Here is a 22691-nt window from a genome sequence, read left to right on the forward strand (position 1 = left end):
GTATGGGGTTGTGCATGGGTTCTGGGGCTGGGGGACTGGCAGAGCCGGCCCTACCTGCTGGTGAGAGCCTATGGGGTGTGGGGTCACTATGGGGCTGTGTGTGGGGTTATGGGGTCATGTATGGGGTTGTGTATGGGGGTTATGTATGGGGTTATCTATGGAGTTGTGTGTGGGGTTGTGTATGGGGTTGTGTATGGGGTTCTGGGGGCTGGGGGCCAGGCAGAGCCGGCCCTGCCTGCTGGTGAGAGCCTATGGGGTGTGGGGTCTGGTATGGGGTTATGGGGTTGTGTGTGTGGTTGTGTGTGGGGTTATCTATGGGGTTGTGGGGCTGGGTATGGGTTATGGGGTTATGTATTGGGTTCTGGGGCTGGGGGCCAGGCAGAGCCGGCCCTATCTGCTGGTGAGACCCTTTGGGGTTGTGTGTGGGGTTATGGGTTGTGGGGCTGGTTATGGGGTTGTGGGGCTGGGAATGGGGTTGTGGGCTGGGTGTGGGGTTGTGGGACTGTGTATGGAGTTATGGGGCTGGGTGTGGGGTTGTGGGGCTGGGAATGGGGTGTGGGGCTGGGTCTGGGTTATGGGGCTGGTTATTGTGTTGTGGGCTGGGTCTGGGGTTATGGGGCTGGTTATTGGGATTATGGGCTGGTTATTGTGTTGTGGGGCTGGGTCTGGGGTTGTGGGGCTGGTTATTGGATTATGGGGCTGGGTCTGGGGTTGTGGGCTGGTTATTGTGTTGTGGGGCTGGGTGTGGGGTTAAGGGGCTGGTTATTGGGATTATGGGGCTGGTTATTGTGTTGTGGGGCTGGGAATGGGGTTATGGGCTGGTTATTGGGATTATGGGGCTGGTTATTGTGTTGTGGGGCTGGGTGTGGGGTTATGGGGCTGGGAATGGGGTTGTGGGGCTGGGAAGGGGTTGTGGGGCTGGTTATTGTGTTGTGGGGCTGGGTGTGGGGTTATGGGGCTGGTTATTGGGATTGTGGGGCTGGGTCTGGGGTTGTGGGCTGGTTATTGTGTTGTGGGGCTGGGAATGGGGTTATGGGCTGGTTATTGGGATTATGGGGCTGGTTATTGTGTTGTGGGGCTGGTCTGGGGTTGTGGGCTGGTTATTGGGATTATGGGGCTGGGTCTGGGGTTGTGGCGGTGGTTATTGTGTGTGGGGCTGGGTGTGGGTGTATGGGGCTGGTTATTGGGATTATGGGGCTGGTTATTGTGTTGTGGGGCTGGGAATGGGGTTATGGGGCTGGTTATTGGGATTATGGGGCTGGTTATTGTGTTGTGGGGCTGGGTGTGGGGTTATGGGGCTGGGAATGGTTGTGGGGCTGGGATGGGGTTGTGGGGCTGGTATTGTGTTGTGGGCTGGGTGTGGGGTTATGGGCTGGTTATTGGGATTATGGGGCTGGTTATTGTGTTGTGGGGCTGGGAATGGGGTTATGGGGCTGGTATTGGGATTATGGGGCTGGTTATTGTGTTGTGGGGCTGGGTGTGGGGTTATGGCGGGCTGGGAATGGGGTTGTGGGGCTGGGAATGGGGTTGTGGGGCTGGTTATTGTGTTGTGGGGCTGGGTGTGGGGGTTATGGGCTGGTTATTGGGATTGTGGGGGCTGGGTCTGGGGTTGTGGGGCTGGTTATTGTGTTGTGGGGCTGGGAATGGGTTATGGGGCTGGTTATTGGGATTATGGGGCTGGTTATTGTGTTGTGGGGCTGGGAATGGGTTGTGGGGCTGCGAATGGGGTTATGGGCTGGGAATGGGTTGTGGGGCTGGGTGTGGGGTTGTGGGGCTGGGGTTTTGGGCAGCTATGGGGCAGCAGTGGGGCAGCCGTGTGGCCCTGCAGGTGCATCGTGGAGCAGGAGCTGCTGCTCTACGAGGCGTTCGCTCACGACCCCCAGCTGGGGCAGAGCAACCTCAAGGTGCGCTTCAAGAAGGTGCGTCTCCGTGGGGCCGGGGCCCAAATCCACACCGCCAGTGACCCAGTGCCCCAAATCCCTCACATCCCATTGACCCCATGTCCCTTGACCCCATTGACCCCAATGTCCCCATTGGCCCAATGTCCCCATTTGTCCCAAATCCCCTCAGATCCCATGAGCTCAATATCCCCATTGGCCCCATTGGCCCCAAATCCCCTCAGATCCCATTGACCCCAATGTCCCCTTTGACCCCATTGGCCCCAATGTCCCCATTGGCCCAAATCCCCTCAGATCCCATTGACCCAATGTCCCCATTGCCCCCAATGTCCCCATTGGCCCCAAATCCCCTCAGATCCCATCTCCCCAATGTCCCCTTTGATCCCATTGGCCCAATGTCCCCAAATCCCCTCAGATCCCATTGCCCCATAGCCCCAAATACCCCTGAGATGCCATTGTCCCCATTGACCCCATTGCCCCCAATGTCCCCATTGGCCCCAAATAACCCAGAGATCCCATTGACCCCATTGTCCCCATTGGCCCCAAATCCCCCATTGACCCCATTGACCCCAATGTCCCCATTGACCCCATTGCCCCCAATGTCCCCAATGTCCAAATTGGCCCCAAATCCCCCATTGATCCCATTGACCCCAATGTCCCCATTGACCCCATTGCCCCCAATGTCCCCAATGTCCAAATTGGCCCCAAATCCCCATTGATCCCATTGACCCCGATATCCCCATTGGCCCCAAATAACCCAGAGATCCCATTGACCCCATTGCCCCCATTGGCCCCAAATCCCCTCAGATCCCATTGACCCCAATGTCCCCATTGGCCCCAATGTCCCCATTTGTCCCAAATCCCCCTCAGATCCCATTGACCCCATTGACCCCATTGGCCCCCAATGTCCCCATTGTCCCCATTGGCCCCAATGTCCCTGTTGGCCCCAAATCCCCTCAGATCCCATTGCCCCCAATGTCCCATTGATCCCATTGACCCCAATGTCCCCATTGATCCCATTGACCCCAATGTCCCCAGTGTCCCCGTTGGCCCCAAATCCCCTCAGATCCCATTGCCCCCGATGTCCCATTGATCCCATTGACCCCAATGTCCCCAGTGTCCCCGTTGGCCCCAAATCCCCTCAGATCCCATTGCCCCCAATGTCCCATTGATCCCATTGACCCCAATGTCCCCATTGATCCCATTGACCCCAATGTCCCCAGTGTCCCCGTTGGCCCCAAATCCCCTCAGATCCCATTGACCCCAATGTCCCCATTGGCCCCAATGTCCCCATTGACCCCATTGCCCCCAATGTCCCCATTGGCCCCAAATCCCCCATTGATCCCATTGGCCCCAATGTCCCCAATGTCCAAATTGGCCCCAAATCCCGCATTGATCCCATTGACCCTGATATCCCCATTGCCCCCAATGTCCCCATTGGCCCCAAATAACCCAGAGATCCCATTGACCCCATTGCCCCCATTGGCCCCAAATCCCCTCAGATCCCATTGACCCCAATGTCCCCATTGGCCCCAATGTCCCCATTTGTCCCAAATCCCCTCAGATCCCATTGAGCTCAATATCCCCATTGGCCCCATTGGCCCCAAATCCCCTCAGATCCCATTGACCCCAATGTCCCCATTGTCCCCAATGTCCTCATTGGCCCCATTGGCCCCAAATCCCCTCAGATCCCATTGGCCCCAATGTCCCCATTGGCCCCAAATCCCCCTCAGATCCCATTGCCCCCAATATCCTCATTGCTCCCATTGCCCCCATTGTCCCCATTGCCCCCAATGTCCCAATTGGCCCCAAATCCCTCTCAGATCCATTGACCCCATTGTCCCATAAGTCCCCATTGTCCCAATATCCCCCCAACCCCCATTGCCCCCATTGTCCCACTGCCCCCATTGCCCCCAATGCCCCCATATTCCCCTTATATCGCCATTGTCCCCATTGTCCCAAATGTCCCCGTATCCCCAATGCCCCCATTGTCCCCAATGCCCCCATTGCCCCCAATGCCCCCATTGCCCCCATTGTCCCCATTGCCCCCAATGCCCCCATTGTCCCCATTGTCCCCAATGCCCCCATTGCCCCCAATGCCCCCATTGTCCCCATTGCCCCCAATGCCCCCATTGCCCCCAATGCCCCCATTGTCCCCATTGCCCCCAATGCCCCCATTGCCCCCAATGCCCCTATTGTCCCCATTGCCCCCAATGCCCCCATTGCCCCCAATGCCCCCATTGCCCCCAATGCCCCCAATGCCCCCATTGCCCCCAATGCCCCCATTGCCCCCAATGCCCCCATTGCCCCCAATGCCCCCATTGCCCCCATTGCCCCCAATGCCCCCATTGCCCCCATTGCCCCCATTGTCCCCATTGCCCCCATTGTCCCCATTGTCCCCATTGCCCCCAATGCCCCCATTGCCCCCATTGCCCCCATTGCCCCCATTGCCCCCATTGCCCCCATTGCCCCCAATGCCCCCATTGCCCCCAATGCCCCCATTACCCATAATGCCCCCATTGTCCCCATTGCCCCCAATGCCCCCATTGCCCCCAATGCCCCCATTGCCCCCATTGCCCCCAATGCCCCCATTGCCCCCATTGCCCCCATTGTCCCCATTGCCCCCATTGTCCCCATTGTCCCCATTGCCCCCAATGCCCCCATTGCCCCCATTGCCCCCATTGCCCCCATTGCCCCCATTGCCCCCAATGCCCCCATTGCCCCCATTGCCCCCAATGCCCCCATTGCCCCCAATGCCCCCATTACCCATAATGCCCCCAATGCCCCCATTGCCCCCATTGCCCCCAATGCCCCCATTGTCCCCACTGCCCCACATCCCCCTTATGCCCCCATTACCCCCCCATTATCCCCCTCCGTTCCCCCCCCAGGTCCCACACAACATCCACTTCCGGGAGCGCCGCCCCCGGCCCTCGAAGAAGAAGCCGGACGGTGGGGGGGGCGGCGCTGAGGATGGGGGAGGAGCGCGCGGCCGCGTGGCGCGCTTCCGGCCCTTCAGCGACATCTACGGATACGCCGGGGTGAGAGAGACACGGAGCCCCCCCCCACCACCCCCAAAAAATGGGGACCCCCCCCTCATGTGGGCCCCCCCCCCCAAAATTAGAGACCCCCCCCCAATAATAGGGACCCCCCCTTCATTGGGTATCACCCCCCATATGGGACACCCCTCCCACCCCACCCTCAATGGGGACCCAGCCCTTTTGTGACCCCCCCACAAAAATTAGGGACCCCCCCTCATTCGGGAGCCCCCCCCCAATAATACGGACCCTGCTTTCAGTAATAGGGATCCCCCCTTCTCCCCCCTCCAGTATGGGGACCCCCCCCAATATTAGAAACCCCCCCCCAATATTAGAACCCACACCTCCCAATAATAGGGACCCCCCCTCCCCCAATATGACGCCCCCCCTGCCCCCCCCAATATTAGAACACCCCCCTCCCCCATTAATAAGGACCCCCCCACTCATTGGGGACCCCCGCCCCATATGGGACACCCCCCCCTCAAAACTAGCCCCCCCCACCTCTCAATGGGGACCCACCGCTTGTGTGACCCCCCCCCCAAAAATTAGGGACCCCCCCTCATTTGGGAGCCCCTCCCCAATAATACGGACCCCCCTTCAATAATAGAGACCCCCCCCCCCACAATGGGGTCCCCCCTTGATGTGAGAACAGCCTCGATGGGGACCCCCCTCATATGAGAACCCCCCCCCAAATTGGGGACCCCCCCCAATAATTGACCCCCCCCCCCGATAATAGGGACCCCCCCCTCATTGGGGATCCCCCCCCATATGGGACAATCCCCCACCCCACCCTCAATGGGGACCCAGCCCTTGTGTGACCCCCCCACAAAAATTAGGGACCCCCCCTCATTTGGGAGCCCCCCCCCCCCCAATAATACGGACCCCCCTTCAATATTAGAGACCCCCCACCCCCAGTATGGGCCCCCCCCCCAAAATTAGAACCCCCCCTAATTATAGGGAACCCCCCATTCATTGCGGACCCCCCCCATATGGGACACCCTCCAAAATTAGCTGCCCCCCCCCTCCAATGGGGACCCCCCCCATCATTGGGGACCCAGCCCTTGTGTGACCCCCCCCCAAAAAATTAGGGACCCCCCCCTCATTTGGAAGCCCCCCCCCAATAATACGGACCCCCCTTCAATAATGGGGACCCCCCCCCGTCATTGGGGATCCCCCCCACATGGAACAGCCCCCTCCTCCCCCCCCCACCCCCAATGGGGACCCAGCCCTTGTGTGACCCCCCCAAAAAAATTAGAGACCCCCCCCTCATCACTGTAATTAATTACCTAATTAATTAGCTAATGGCAGTTGTGATTGCGCGGCTGGGCTGACTCCCCTACTGAACCTGATTAATTAGTGCTTAATGAATGGCTGGGCTTAATGAACCGTCTAATGAACGAGCCTAAGCCCGTCGGTTCCAGGCGTCTTGAGCTGGTCTCTGTCACCTAATGAACCTAATTAGCAAACTAATTAACTAATTGCAGCCATTCCCATGCAGCCCACCTACACTACTTCCCTCATGACCCTCATGACCCTGCTGACCCTAATTAATGGTTAATGAATTAATTGCAAGTGTTCATGTCCTGGCCCCGCACTCCTTCCCCTGCAGGCCCTAATTAATGACTAATTAACTAATTGCAGGTGTTCCTGTGCGGCCCGGCCCCCCATTGGCTGCTGCTGTCCTCTTGCAGCATGTTGCAGCTCCTTCCCCTGCTGACCCTAATTAATGGCTAATGAATTAATTGCAAGTGTTCCTTAGTGTCCTGACCCCGCACTCCTTCCCCCTGAGGCCCTAATTAATGACTAATTAACTAATTGCAGGTGTTCCTGTGCGGCCCGGCCCCCCATTGGCTGCTGCTGGCCTCCCGCAGCACACTGCAGCTCCTTCCCTTCTGCCCCTAATTAATGCCTAATTAACTAACCACAGGCGTTCCTTGGTGTCCTGGCCCTGCTCTCCTTCCCCCTGAGGCCCTAATTACTGACTAATTAACTAATTGCAGGTGTTCCTGTGCGGCCCGGCCCCCCATTGGCTGCTGCTGGCCTCCCGCAGCACACTGCAGCTCCTTCCCTTGCTGCCCCTAATTAATGCCTAATTAACTAACCACAGGCGTTCCTTGGTGTCCTGGCCCTGCTCTCCTTCCCCCTGAGGCCCTAATTACTGACTAATTAACTAATTGCAGGTGTTCCTGTGCGGCCCGGCCCCCCATTGGCTGCTGCTGGCCTCCCGCAGCACACTGCAGCTCCTTCCCCTGCTGCCCCTAATTAATGCCTAATTAACTAACCACAGGCGTTCCTTGATGTCCTGGCCCTGCTCTCCTTCCCCCTGAGGCCCTAATTACTGACTAATTAACTAATTGCAGGTGTTCCTGTGCGGCCCGGCCCCCCATTGGCTGCTGCTGTCGTCACGGGGCGCGCTGCGCCTGCACCCCATGGCCATCGATGGCCCCATCGATTCCTTCGCCCCGTTCCACAACGTCAACTGCCCCAAAGGCTTCCTCTACTTCAACCGCCAGGTGCCTGCGCTAATTAGCAGCCCTCGTTAGCGGCCCCTCGTTAATTAGCATCTCTCTTCGTTGCTCTGCCCGTCTGCTGGGGTCCCCTCTCGCTTCGGCTCACCGTTGGATGGGGGTTTGGAGTCGTTTGCGTCCCCGTTAACGAGCTCTGCCATTAATTTGGGTTCTTTTTGGTGTGGCTTCTCATTAATTTGGGTTCTCGTTAATTTGCGTAACCATTAATTCCCCGTTAATTGGGATTCCCGCTAATTGGGGTCCCCTCCTGTCTTGGCTCACCGTTGACGTGGGCTCTCGTTGGTTTGAGTTTCTGAGTTCCCATTCATGAGCTTTGCCATTAACTTGGGTGCTTGTTAATTTGGGTGCTCATTAACTTGAGTTCCCATTAATTTGGGTTCTCATTAGTTTGGCACCCATTAATTTAAGGTCCATTAATTGGGATTCCTGTTAAATGGAGTCCCTTCTTGGTTTGAGTCACCGTTGCTGTGGGTTCTTGTTCATTTCCATTGCTGTTAATGAGCTTTGCCATTAACTTGGGTTCTTGTTCATTTGGGTGCTCATTAACTTGAGTTCCCATTAATTTGGGTTCTCATTAATTTGTGCTCCCATTAATTTAATCCCCACTAATTGGGATTTCCATTAATTGGGGTCCCCTCTTGACTCGGCTCCCTGTTGCCGCTGGTTCCCGTTGCTTTGCGTTCCCATTCATGAGCTTTGCCATTAACTTGGGTTCTTGTTCATTTGGATGCTCATTCATTGGGGTGCTCGTTAATTTGGGTTCTCATTAATTTGTGCTCCCATTAATTTAATCCCCACTAATTGGGATTCCCGTTAATTGGGGTCTTCCTTGACTCAGCTCCCTGTTGCCGTTGGTTCCCGTTGCTTTGCGTTCCCATTCATGAGCTTTGGCCTTGCGTCGGGCTCTTGCTAAGCGGGGTTCTCATTGATTGGGCTTCTCGTTAATTGGGATCCCCGCTAATTGGGTTCCTGTTAATTGGTGCGGGCAGGGGGAGCTGCGTATCAGTGTGCTGCCTGCTGCTCTCTCCTACGACGCCCCCTGGCCCGTGCGCAAGATCCCGCTGCGCTGCACCGCGCACTACGTGGCCTATCATGTGGAGTCCAAGGTGGGTGGGGGGGGCATGGGGGGATGTGGGGACAGTGGGGACATTTGGGGGAATGGGGACGTTGGGGACATTGGGGACGTTCAGGGGAATGGGGACATTGGGAGCAATGGGGACGTTGGGGGCAATGGGGACGTTGGGGGTCAGTGGAAGGAATGGGGACATTGGGGTCAGTGGAGGAATGGGGACCTTGGGGGGATAAAGGGACACTGGGGACATTCAGGAGGGTGGGGGCATTGGGAGCAGTGGGGGCATTGGGGACACTGGGGACATTGGGGGCAATGGGGACGTTGGGGACAATGGGGTCATTGGGAGCAATGGGGGCAATGGGGACGTTGGGGACGTTGGGGGCAGTGGGAACTTTGGGGTTCAGTGGAGGAATGGGGACATTGGGGGCAATGGGGGGATACGGGGGAATGGGGACGTTGGGGACATTGGGGACGTTCAGGGGAATGGGGACGTTGGGGGCAGTGGGAACTTTGGGAGCAATGGGGGCATTGGGGACATTGGGGACATTCAGGGGAATGGGGACATTGGGAGCAATGGGGACATTCGGGGGAATGGGGACATTGGGAGCAATGGGGACATTCGGGGGAATGGGGACATTGGGGACATTCGGGACGTTCAGGGGAATGGGGACATTGGGAGCAATGGGGGCATTGGGAGCAATGGGGGCATTGGGGGCATTGGGAGCAATGGGGACATTGGGGGCAATGGGGATGTTGGGGGCAAAGGGGACGTTGGGGGTCAGTGGAAGGAATGGGGACATTGGGGTCAGTGGAGGAATGGGGACCTTGGGGGGATGTGGGGACACTGGGGACATTCAGGAGGGTGGGGGCATTGGGAGCAATGGGGACATTGGGGACACTGGGGAGATTGGGGGCAATGGGGACGTTGGGAGCAATGGGGACATTGGAGGCAATGGGGACATTGGGAGCAATGGGGTAAAGGGGACATTGGGGTCATTGGGAGCAATGGGGACGTTGGGGGCAGTGGGAACTTTGGGGGTCAGTGGAGGAATGGGGACATTGGGGGCAATGGGGGCATTCGGGGGAATGGGGACATTGGGGACATTCGGGTCGTTCAGGGGAATGGGGACATTGGGAGCAATGGGGACATTGAAAGCAATGGGGGCATTGGGAGCAATGGGGACGTTGGGGGCAATGGGGACGTTGGGGGTCAGTGGAGGAATGGGGACCTTGGGGGGATATGGGGACACTGGGGACATTCAGGAGGGTGGGGGCATTGGGAGCAATGGGGGCATTGGGGACACTGGGGACATTGGGAGCAATGGGGTAAAGGGGACATTGGGGTCATTGGGAGCAATGGGGTAAAGGGGACATTGGGGTCATTGGGAGCAATGGGGGCGTTGGGGGCAGTGGGAACTTTGGGAGCAATGGGGGCATTGGGGACATTGGGGACATTCAGGGGAATGGGGACATTGGGAGCAATGGGGACATTCGGGGGAATGGGGACATGGGGACATTGGGGACGTTCAGGGGAATGGGGACGTTGGGGGCAATGGGGTAAAGGGGACATTGGGGTCATTGGGAGCAATGGGGACGTTGGGGGTCAGTGGAAGGAATGGGGACATTGGGGGCCATGGGGGCATTGGGGTCAGTGGAAGGAATGGGGACATTGGGGGCAATGGGGACATTGGGGTCAGTGGAGGAATGGGGATCTTGGGGGGATATGGGGACACTGGGGACATTTGGGGCAATGGGGACATTGATAGCAATGGGGGCATTGGGAGCAATGGGGACATTGGGGGCACTGGGGACGTTGGGGACAATGGGGTCATTGGGAGCAATGGGGACATTGGGGGCAATGGGGACATTGGGAGCAATGGGGTAAAGGGGACATTGGGGTCATTGGGAGCAATGGGGACGTTGGGGGCAATGGGAACTTTGGGGGTCAGTGGAGGAATGGGGACATTGGGGGCAATGGGGGCATTGGGGGCAATGGGGATGTTGGGGGCAAAGGGGACGTTGGGGGTCAGTGGAAGGAATGGGGACATTGGGCGTAATGGGGGCATTGGGGTCAGTGGAAGGAATGGGGACATTGGGGGGCAATGGGGACATTGGGGTCAGTGGAGGAATGGGGATCTTGGGGGGATATGGGGACACTGGGGACATTTGGGGGAATGGGGACATTGGGAGCAATGGGGTCATTGGGAGCAATGGGGACATTGGGAGCAATGGGGACGTTGGGGGCAATGGGGTAAAGGGGACATTGGGGTCATTGGGAGCAATGGGGACGTTGGGGGCAGTGGGAACTTTGGGGTTCAGTGGAGGAATGGGGACATTGGGGGCAATGGGGGCATTTGGGGGAATGGGGACGTTGGGGACATTGGGGACGTTCAGGGGAATGGGGACGTTGGGGGCAATGGTGTAAAGGGGACATTGGGGTCATTGGGAGCAATGGGGACGTTGGGGGTCAGTGGAAGGAATGGGGACATTGGGGGCAATGGGGACATTGGGGTCAGTGGAGGAATGGGGATCTTGGGGGGATATGGGGACACTGGGGACATTTGGGGGAATGGGGACATTGGGAGCAATGGGGACATTGGGGGCAATGGGGACGTTGGGGACAATGGGGACATTGGGAGCAATGGGGTAAAGGGGACATTGGGGTCATTGGGAGCAATGGGGACGTTGGGGGCAGTGGGAACTTTGGGGGTCAGTGGAGGAATGGGGACATTGGGGGCAATGGGGGCATTGGGGTCAGTGGAGGAATGGGGACCTTGGGGGGATATGGGGACACTGGGGACATTCGGGGGAATGGGGGCATTGGGGGCAATGGGGACGTTGGGAGCAATGGGGACATTGGGGGTCAGTGGAGGAATGGGGACATTGGGGGGCAATGGGGACATTGGGGTCAATGGAGGAATGGGGACCTTGGGGGGATATGGGGACACTGGGGACATTCAGGAGGGTGGGGGCATTGGGAGCAATGGGGGCAATGGGGACGTTGGGGTCAGTGGAAGGAATGGGGACATTGGGGGCAATGGGGGCAATGGGGGGATATGGGGACACTGGGGACCTTGGGAGCAATGGGGACGTTGGGGACAATGGGGTCATTGGGAGCAATGGGGTAAAGGGGACACTGGGGACATTGGGAGCAATGGGGACGTGGGGGCAGTGGGAACTTTGGGGGTCAGTGGAGGAATGGGGACATTGGGGGCAATGGGGTAAAGGGGACATTGGGGTCATTGGGAGCAATGGGGACGTTGGGTGTCAGTGGAGGAATGGGGACATTGGGGGCAATGGGGGCATTGGGGTCAGTGGAAGGAATGGGGACCTTGGGGGGATATGGGGACACTGGGGACATTCGGGGGAATGGGGGCATTGGGAGCAATGGGGGCATTGGGGACATTGGGGTCATTGGGAGCAATGGAGACGTTGGGGGCAATGGGGACATTGGGAGCAATGGGTCAGTGGGGCATTGGGTTCAATGGTGCATTGGGGTCAGTGGGGCATTGGGGTCAATGGTGCATTGGGGTCAATAGGGTCAATGGCACATTGGGGTCACTGGGGTCAGTGGGGCATGGGGGTCAGTGGGGCATTGGGGTCAATGGCACATTGGGGTCAATGGAGTCAATGGCACATTGGGGTCACTGGGGTCAGTGGGGCATTGGGGTCAGTGGGGCATGGGGGTCACTGGGGCAATGGGGTCAATGGGGCATTGGGGTCAGTGGGGCAATGGGGTCAGTGGGGCATTGGGGTCAATGGTGCATTGGGGTCAATGGGGTCAATGGCACATTGGGGTCACTGGGGTCAGTGGGGCATTGGGGTCAGTGGGGCATTGGGGTCAGTGGGGCATTGGGGTCAATGGTGCATTGGGGTCAATGGGGTCAATGGCACATTGGGGTCACTGGGGTCAGTGGGGCATTGGGGTCAGTGGGGCATTGGGGTCAGTGGGGCATTGGGGTCAGTGGGGCAATGGGGTCAGTGGGGCATTGGGGTCAATGGGGGCAATGGGACATCGGGCTCAATGGGGTCACTGGGGCATTGGGTCAGTGGGGCATTGGGGTCAGTGGGGCATTGGGGTCACGTGGTGCAGTGGGTGCTGGGTGTCGGTGCTGAGGCGGCGCTGCGCTCAGGTTTACGCGGTGGCCACGAGCGTCAGCAACGCCTGCACGCGAATCCCGCGCATGACGGGCGAGGAGAAGGAGTTCGAGAGCATCGAGCGCGGTCAGTGCGCGCCCAGCGCTGCGCCCTGCTGCCACCTGCTGGCCACTAACTGACACTGCTGCCCCACTGCCACCTGCTGGCCACTAACTGACACTGCTGCCCCACTGCCACCTGCTGGCCACTAACTGACACTGCTGCCCCACTGCCGCCTGCTGGCCACTAACTGACACTGCTGGCCACTAACTGACACTGCTGGCCCCACTGCCACCTGCTGGCCACTAACTGACACTGCTGCCCCAGACTGCCACCTGCTGGCCACTAACTGACACTGCTGCCCCAAACTGCCACCTGCTGGCCTCTAACTGACGCTGCTGGCCACTAACTGACACTGCTGGCCACTAACTGACACTGCTGGCCCCACTGCCACCTGCTGGCCACTAACTGACACTGCTGCCCCAGACTGCCACCTGCTGGCCACTAACTGACACTGCTGCCCCAAACTGCCACCTGCTGGCCTCTAACTGACGCTGCTGGCCCCACTGCCACCTGCTGGCCACTAACTGACAATGCGGGCCACTAACTGACACTGCGGGCCGCTGAATGACACTGCTGGCCCCACTGCTGCCTGCTGGCCACTAACTGACACCGCTGCCCCACTGCCGCCTGCTGGCCACTAACTGACACTGCGGGCCCCACTGCCACCTGCTGGCCACTAACTGACACTGCTGGCCCCAGACTGCTGCCTGCTGGCCACTAACTGACACTGCTGGCCTCACTGCCACCTGCTGGCCCCTAACTGACACTGCTGCCCCAAACTGCCGCCTGCTGGCCACTAACTGACACTGTAGGCCCCACTGCCGCCTGCTGGCCCCTAACTGACACTGCTGCCCCAAACTGCCACCTGCTGGCCTCTAACTGACGCTGCTGGCCCCACTGCCACCTGCTGGCCACTAACTGACACTGCGGGCCACTAACTGACACTGCTGCCCCACTGCCACCTGCTGGCCACTATCTGACACTGCTGGCCACTGAATGACACTGCTGGCCCCACTGCTGCCTGCTGGCCACTAACTGACACGGCTGCCCCACTGCCGCCTGCTGGCCACTAACTGACACTGCTGGCCCCAAACTGCCACCTGCTGGCCACTAACTGACACTGCTGGCCCACTGCCACCTGCTGGCCACTAACTGACACTGCTGGCCCACTGCCACCTGCTGGCCACTAACTGACACTGCTGGCCCCAGACTGCTGCCTGCTGGCCACTAACTGACACTGCTGGCCCACTGCCACCTGCTGGCCACTAACTGACACTGCTGGCCCACTGCCACCTGCTGGCCACTAACTGACACTGCTGGCCCCAAACTGCCACCTGCTGGCCACTAACTGACACTGCTGGCCACTAACTGACACTGCTGCCCCACTGCCACCTGCTGGCCACTAACTGACACTGCTGGCCCCAGACTGCCGCCTGCTGGCCACTAACTGACACTGCTGGCCCCACTGCCACCTGCTGGCCACTAACTGACACTGCTGGCCACTAACTGACACTGCTGCCCCACTGCCACCTGCTGGCCACTAACTGACACTGCGGGCCCCACTGCCACCTGCTGTCCCCCAACTGCCACCTGCTGTCCCCAAACTGTCCCGTTGTGTCCCGTTGTCCCCTTGTGGCCCCGCTGTCACCTCGTGTCATTGTGTGTCACCTGGGTGCCGCTACGTGTTCCCACAGTGTCACCTTGTGTGTCACTGGGTGTCGCCTTGTGTCCCTGTGTGTCACCTGGGTGGCACTGCGTGTCCCTGTGTGTCCCTGTGTGTCACCTTGTGTCACCAGGTGCCCCTGTGTGTCCCTGTGTCTCGCTATGTGACCCCCAAGTGTCACCTGTGTGTCCCCAAAGTGTCACTTTGTGTCCCCAGGTGACTCTGTGTGACCCCAAAGCATCACCTGTGTGTCACTGTGTGTCGCCTGTGTCACCCGTGTGTCCCCAAAGTGTCACCTTGTGTCCCCAGGTGCCACTGTGTGTCCCCCAAGTGTCACCTGTGTGTCACCTGTGTGTCTTCAAAGCATCACTTGTGTCCCCATGTGTGTCCCCAGCATTTCCCCATCTGTCCCCAAATGTCCCCATGTCTGTCCCCATGGTGTCCCCCTGTCTGTCCTCAAATGTCCCCCTGTCTGTCCCTCTGATGTCCCACTCTCTGTCTTTATGGTGTCCCTATGGTGTCCCCCTGTCTGTCCCCACGGTGTCCCCCTGTCTGTCGCCCTAATGTCTCCAAATGTCCCCCTCTCTGTACCCACGTTGTCCTCCTGTCTGTCTCTGCCATGTCCCCCTGTCTGTCCCCATGGTGTCCACCTCTCTGTCCCCATATTGTCCCCATGTCTGTCCCCATAATGTCGTCAAATGTCCCCCTGTCTGTCCCCATGGTGTCCACCTCTCTGTCCCCATATTGTCCCCATGTCTGTCCCCATGGTGTCCCCCTGTCTGTCCCCACAACGTCACCCTGTCTGTTCCCATGATGTCCCCCTGTCTGTCTCTGCCATGTCCTCCTGTCTGTCCCCATGGTGTCCCCCTGTCTGTCCCCACGGTGTCCCCCTGTCTGTCCCCATGGTGTCCCCCTGTCTGTCCCCAAATGTCCCCTTGTCTGTCTCTGCCATGTCCCCCTGTCTGTCCCCACAATGTCCCCCTGTCTGTCCCCATGATGTCCCCCTGTCTGTCCCCACAATGTCCCCCTGTCTGTCCCCACGGTGTCCCCCTGTCTGTCCCCATGATGTCCCCCTGGCTGTCCCCAAATGTCCCCCTGGCTGTCCCCATGGCGTCCCCCGGTGTGTCCCCACATTGTCCCCCTGTCTGTCCCCATAATGCCCCCAGATGTCCCCCTTCCTGTCCCCAGCTGTCCCCGCTGCCTGTCCCCATGGCGTCCCCCTGTCTGTCCCCACGGTGTCCCCATGTCTGTCCCCATAATACCCCCAGCTGTCCCCGCTGCCTGTCCCCGCGGTGTCCCCCTGCCTGTCCCCAGATGCCCCCCGCCTGTCCCCTCGTGTCCCCCCATGAGCGCCGTGTCCCCGCAGACGATCGCTACGTGCACCCCCAGCAGGAGGCCTTCTCCATCCAGCTCATCTCCCCCGTCAGCTGGGAGGCCATTCCCAACACGCGGTGAGCGGGGGGACGTGGGGGGATGTGGGGGACACCGGGGGGTGTGGGGACAGCAGGGGACATTGGGGGATGTGGGACATTGTGGGACGTGGGGACAGCAGGGAATGTGGGGACAGCAGGGGATGTGGGGGGATGTGGGGACATTGGGGGACGTGGGGACACTGGGGGACGTGGGGACAGCAGGGGATGTGGGGACACCAGGGGGTGTGGGGACAGCAGGGGATGTGGGGGGATGTGGGGACATTGGGGGATGTGTGGACAGTGGGGGACGTGGGGACAGCAGGGGATGTGGGGACAGCAGGGGATGTGGGGGGATGTGGGGACATTGGGGGATGTGGGGACAGTGGGGGACGTGGGGACAGCAGGGGATGTGGGGGGATGTGGGGACATTGGGGGACGTGGGGACACTGGGGGACGTGGGGACACCAGGGAATGTGGGGACAGCAGGGGATGTGGGGGGATGTGGGGACATTGGGGGACGTGGGGACACTGGGGGACGTGGGGACAGCAGGGGATGTGGGGACACCAGGGGGTGTGGGGACAGCAGGGGATGTGGGGGGATGTGGGGACATTGGGGGATGTGTGGACAGTGGGGGACGTGGGGACAGCAGGGGATGTGGGGACAGCAGGGGATGTGGGGGGATGTGGGGACATTGGGGGACGTGGGGACACTGGGGGACGTGGGGACACCAGGGGATGTGGGGACAGCAGGGGATGTGGGGGGATGTGGGGACATTGGGGGATGTGTGGACAGTGGGGGACGTGGGGACAGCAGGGGATGTGGGGACAGCAGGGGACGTGGGAGGACATGGGGACACCAGGGGATGTGGGGACAGCAGGGGACATTGGGGGATGTGGGGACATTGGGGGATGTGGGGACAGCAGGGGACATGGGGATGTGGGGACACCAGGGGACGTGGAGACAGCAGGGGATGTGGGGACATCAGGGGACGTGGGGACAGCAGGGGATGTGGGGACATCAGGGGATGTGGGGACAGCAGGGGATGTGGGGACATCAGGGGACGTGGGGACAGCAGGGGACGTGGGGACAGCAGGGGACGTGGGGGGACATGGGGACACCGGGGGACGTGGGGACAGCAGGGGATGTGGGACATTGTGGGATGTGGGGGGATGTGGGACATTGTGCGATGTCGGGACATCAGGGGACGTGGGGGGACATGGGGATGTGGGCATATGGGGACATCAGGGGACATGGGGACACCAGGGGACATGGGAGACCTGGGGACGTGGGGGGGACATGGGGATATGGGGTATGGGATAGGGATATGGGATATGATGTGGGATTGGGATACTGGATATGGGATGTGGGATACTGAATATGGGATATGGATATGGGATATGGATATGGATATGGATATGGGATATGGATATGGATATGGATATGGATATGGATATGGGATATGGATATGGATATGGGATATGGATATGGGATATGGATATGGGATATGGATATGGGATATGGATATGGGATATGGATATGGGATATGGATATGGGATATGGATATGGGATATGGATATGGGATATGGATATGGGATATGGATATGGGATATGGATATGGGATATGGATATGGGATATGGATATGGGATATGGGATATGGATATGGGATATGGATATGGGATATGGGATATGGGATATGGATATGGGATATGGATATGGGATATGGATATGGGATATGGATATGGATATGGGATATGGATATGGGATATGGATATGGGATATGGATATGGGATATGGATATGGATATGGGATATGGGATATGGATATGGGATATGGGATATGGGATATGGATATGGATATGGGATATGGGATATGGATATGGGATATGGATATGGATATGGGATATGGATATGGATATGGGATATGGATATGGATATGGATATGGATATGGGATATGGATATGGGATATGGATATGGGATATGGGATATGGATATGGGATATGGATATGGGATATGGATATGGGATATGGGATATGGATATGGGATATGGATATGGGATATGGGATATGGATATGGGATATGGATATGGGATATGGATATGGATATGGGATATGCGATATGGATATGGATATGGATATGGGATATGGATATGGATATGGGATATGGATATGGGATATGGATATGGGATATGGATATGGATATGGGATATGGGATATGGGATATGGATATGGGATATGGATATGGATATGGATATGGGATATGGATATGGATATGGGATATGGATATGGGATATGGATATGGATATGGATATGGGATATGGATATGGGATATGGATATGGGATATGGGATATGGATATGGGATATGGGATATGGGATATGGGATATGGATATGGGATATGGATATGGATATGGATATGGATATGGGATATGGATATGGATATGGGATATGGGATATGGGATATGGATATGGATATGGATATGGGATATGGATATGGGATATGGGATATGGATATGGGATATGGATATGGGATATGGATATGGATATGGATATGGATATGGATATGGATATGGATATGGATATGGGATATGGATATGGGATATGGATATGGGATATGGGATATGGATATGGGATATGGGACATGGATATGGGATATGGATATGGATATGGGATATGGATATGGGATATGGATATGGGATGTGGGATGTTGATATGGATATGGATATGGACATGGGATGTTGATATGGCTATGGATATGGCTATGGGTTATTTGTATGGGATATGGGCATGGATATGGGCTGTGGCTGTGGCTCTGTGCTGTGAGCGTGGCGGCAGCGCAGCGTTGCCCCCAGGATCGACCTGGAGGAGTGGGAGCACGTGACCTGCATGAAAACCGTGTCGCTCAAGAGCGAGGAGACCGTGTCTGGTCTGAAGGGATACGTGGCCGTGGGGACCTGCCTGATGCAGGGCGAGGAGGTCACCTGCAGGGGCAGGGTGAGCAGCTGGGACATGTGGGACATCATGGGGACATCATGGGGACACGTGGGGACATCATGGGGACATCATGGGGACACATGGGGACATATGGGGACACGTGGGGACACGTGGGGACATATGGGGACATCATGGGGACACATGGGGACACGTGGGGACACGTGGGGACATGTGGGGACAGGTGTGATGCAGGGCGAGGAGGCCACCTGCAGGGGCAGGGTGAGGTTGGGGACATCATGGGGACACATGGGGACATCATGGGGACATATGGGGACATGTGGGGACCTGCCTGATGCAGGGCGAGGAGGTCACCTGCCGGGGGAGGGTGAGCAGCTGGGACACGTGGGGACATCATGGGGACACGTGGGGACATCATGGGGACACATGGGGACATCATGGGGACACATGGGGACACATGGGGACATATGGGGACCTGCCTGATAACAGGGCGAGGAGGTCACCTGCAGGGGAAGGGTGAGGTTGGGGACATCATGGGGACACATGGGGACATATGGGGACATGTGGGGACCTGCCTGATGCAGGGCGAGGAGGTCACCTGCCGGGGGAGGGTGAGCAGCTGGGACATGTGGGGGCATGTGGGGATGCGTGGGGACACATGGGGACACATGGGGACACATGGGGACATATGGGGACATCATGGGGACACGTGGGGACATATGGGGACCTGCCTGATGCAGGGCGAGGAGGCCACCTGCAGGGGAAGGGTGAGGTTGGGGACATCATGGGGACATCATGGGGACATTATGGGGACACATGGGGACATCATGGGGACATCATGGAGACACATGAGGACACGTGGGGACACATGGGGACATATGGGGACATATGGGGACCTGCCTGATGCAGGGCGAGGAGGTCACCTGCAGGGGGAGGGTGAGCAGCTGGGACATGTGGGGGCATGTGGGGACACATGGGGACGTTATGGGGACATATGGGGACACGTGGGGACATGTGGGGACATCATGGGGACACGTGGGGACATTATGGGGACCTGTCCGATGCAGGGCAAGGAGGTCACCTGCAGGGGGAGGTTGAGCAGCTGGGACATGTGGGGACACATGGGGACATCATGGGGACATGTGGGGACACATGGGGACACATGGGGACATCATGGGGACATCATGGGGACATCATGGGGACACATGGGGACATGTGGGGACACATGGGGACATCATGGGGACATCGTGGGGACACGTGGGGACATGTGGGGACACATGGGGACATCATGGGGACATCATGGGGACACGTGGGGACATGTGGGGACAGGTGTGATGCAGGGCGAGGAGGCCACCTGCAGGGGCAGGGTGCGGAGCTGGGACACATGGGGACATCATGGGGACACGTGGGGACAGGTCTGATGCAGGGCGAGGAGGTCACCTGCCGGGGCAAGATGAGGAGCTGAGGACTTGTGGGGACACATGGGGACATCGTGGGGACACATGGGGACATCATGGGGACATATGGGGACATTATGGGGACATATGGGGACATTATGGGGACCTGTCCGATGCAGGGCGAGGAGGTCAACTGCAGGGGAAGGGTGAGAAGCTGGGACATGTGGGGGCACGTGGGGATGCGTGGGGACACGTGGGGACACATGGGGACACATGGGGACATATGGGGACATCATGGGGACATATGGGGACATCATGGGGACACGTGGGGACACATGGGGACATATGGGGACATCATGGGGACATATGGGGACATCATGGGGACATGTGGGGACATATGGGGACCTGCCTGATGCAGGGCGAGGAGGCCACCTGCAGGGGAAGGGTGAGGTTGGGGACATCATGGGGACATCATGGGGACATTATGGGGACACATGGGGACATCATGGGGACATCATGGAGACACATGAGGACACGTGGGGACACATGGGGACATATGGGGACGTATGGGGACCTGCCTGATGCAGGGCGAGGAGGTCACCTGCAGGGGGAGGGTGAGCAGCTGGGACATGTGGGGGCATGTGGGGACACATGGGGACGTTATGGGGACATATGGGGACACGTGGGGACATGTGGGGACATCATGGGACACGTGGGGACATTATGGGGACCTGTCCGATGCAGGGCAAGGAGGTCACCTGCAGGGGGAGGTTGAGCAGCTGGGACATGTGGGGACACATGGGGACATCATGGGGACATGTGGGGACACATGGGGACATATGGGGACATCATGGGGACACGTGGGGACACGTGGGGACACATGGGGACATCATGGGGACATCATGGGGACATCATGGGGACACGTGGGGACATGTGGGGACAGGTGTGATGCAGGGCGAGGAGGCCACCTGCAGGGGGAGGGTGCGGAGCTGGGACACATGGGGACATCATGGGGACACGTGGGGACAGGTCTGATGCAGGGCGAGGAGGTCACCTGCCGGGGCAAGATGAGGAGCTGAGGACTTGTGGGGACACGTGGGGACATCGTGGGGACACATGGGGACATCATGGGGACATATGGGGACATTATGGGGACATATGGGGACATTATGGGGACCTGTCCGATGCAGGGCGAGGAGGTCAACTGCAGGGGAAGGGTGAGAAGCTGGGACATGTGGGGACACGTGGGGATGCGTGGGGACGCGTGGGGACACATGGGGACACATGGGGACATCATGGGGACATATGGGGACATCATGGGGACACGTGGGGACATATGGGGACCTGCCTGATGCAGGGCGAGGAGGCCACCTGCAGGGGAAGGGTGAGGTTGGGGACATCATGGGGACATTATGGGGACACATGGGGACATCATGGGGACATCATGGAGACACATGAGGACACGTGGGGACACATGGGGACATATGGGGACATATGGGGACCTGTCTGATGCAGGGCGAGGAGGTCACCTGCAGGGGAGGGTGAGCAGCTGGGACATGTGGGGACATCATGGGGACACGTGGGGACGTGTGGGGACACATGGGGACATATGGGGACCACATGGGGACAGGGACGCCATAGGGCAGCATTGGGGACACATGGGGACATCGTAGCGACAGCGTGGGGACACATGGGGACATGGGGACGGCACTGGGGCCACGGTTGGGGACATGTGGGGACACATTGGGGGCAGCTTTGGGACAGGAAAGGGTTTGGGGTCAGCTTTGGGGACACCTTTGGGGTCAGGTTTGGGGACATCTTTGGGGACACCTTTGGGGACACCTTTGCGTATTGTTTTGGGGTCACTTTTGGGGTCATGTTTGGGTCATCTTGGGTTCACCTTTGGGGTCAACTTTGGGGTCAGTTTTGGTCAGCTTTGGGGACACCTTTGGGGCCAACTCTTTTGGGGTCAATCTTGGGGACACCTTTGGGGACACCTTTGGGGACACCTTTGGGGTCAGCTTTGGGGTCAGCTTTGGGATGAGTTTGGGGTCAGCTTCAGGACATGTCGCAGCCTCCTTTGGGGCCGTTCCTTTTGGGGTCACCCCTGGGGACACATTTGGGGACAACTTTGGGATGACTTTTGGGATGAGTTTTGGGGACACCTTTGGGGTCAGCTTTGGGGTCAGCTTTGGGGTCACCTTTGGGTATTGTTTTGGGTCACTTTTGGGGTCACTTATGGGTCAGTTTTGGGTCAGCTTTGGGGTCAGCTTTGGTTGGGGTCAGCTTTGGGGACACTTTTGGGTATTGTTTTGGGGTCACTTTTGGGGTCACTTATGGGTCAGCTTTGGGTTCACCTTTGGGGTCAGCTTTGGGTCAGCTTTGGGACCACTTTTGGGTATTGTTTTGGGGTCAGCTTTAGGGTCAACATTGGGGTCGTGTTTAGGATGACTTTGGGTACATCTTTGGGGTCAGCTTTGGGGATCATCTGTGGGGTCAACTTTGGGATCCATTTAGGGTCACCTTTTGGGACAGCC

General features: G+C 58.4%; 1 protein-coding gene across 1 annotated transcript; it reads left to right on the forward strand.

The window, feature by feature from the left end:
• Positions 1 to 349: 349 nt before the first annotated feature.
• CPSF1 (cleavage and polyadenylation specific factor 1) lies at positions 350 to 18799 on the forward strand (the record flags this gene model as incomplete). Its single annotated transcript, XM_079551157.1, is given in 9 exon segments — positions 350 to 400; positions 1829 to 1834; positions 1836 to 1919; positions 4787 to 4936; positions 7294 to 7446; positions 8451 to 8567; positions 12667 to 12757; positions 15763 to 15847; positions 18658 to 18799. Coding segments are annotated over 9 exon segments (879 nt in total), but the record flags the coding sequence as incomplete, so codon positions are not given.
• Between the last annotated feature and the right edge of the window lie 3892 nt (positions 18800 to 22691).

The sequence above is a fragment of the Tetrao urogallus genome, assembly GCF_951394365.1.
Source record: "Tetrao urogallus genome assembly, contig: scaffold_205, whole genome shotgun sequence".
Lineage (NCBI taxonomy): Eukaryota > Metazoa > Chordata > Aves > Galliformes > Phasianidae > Tetrao > Tetrao urogallus.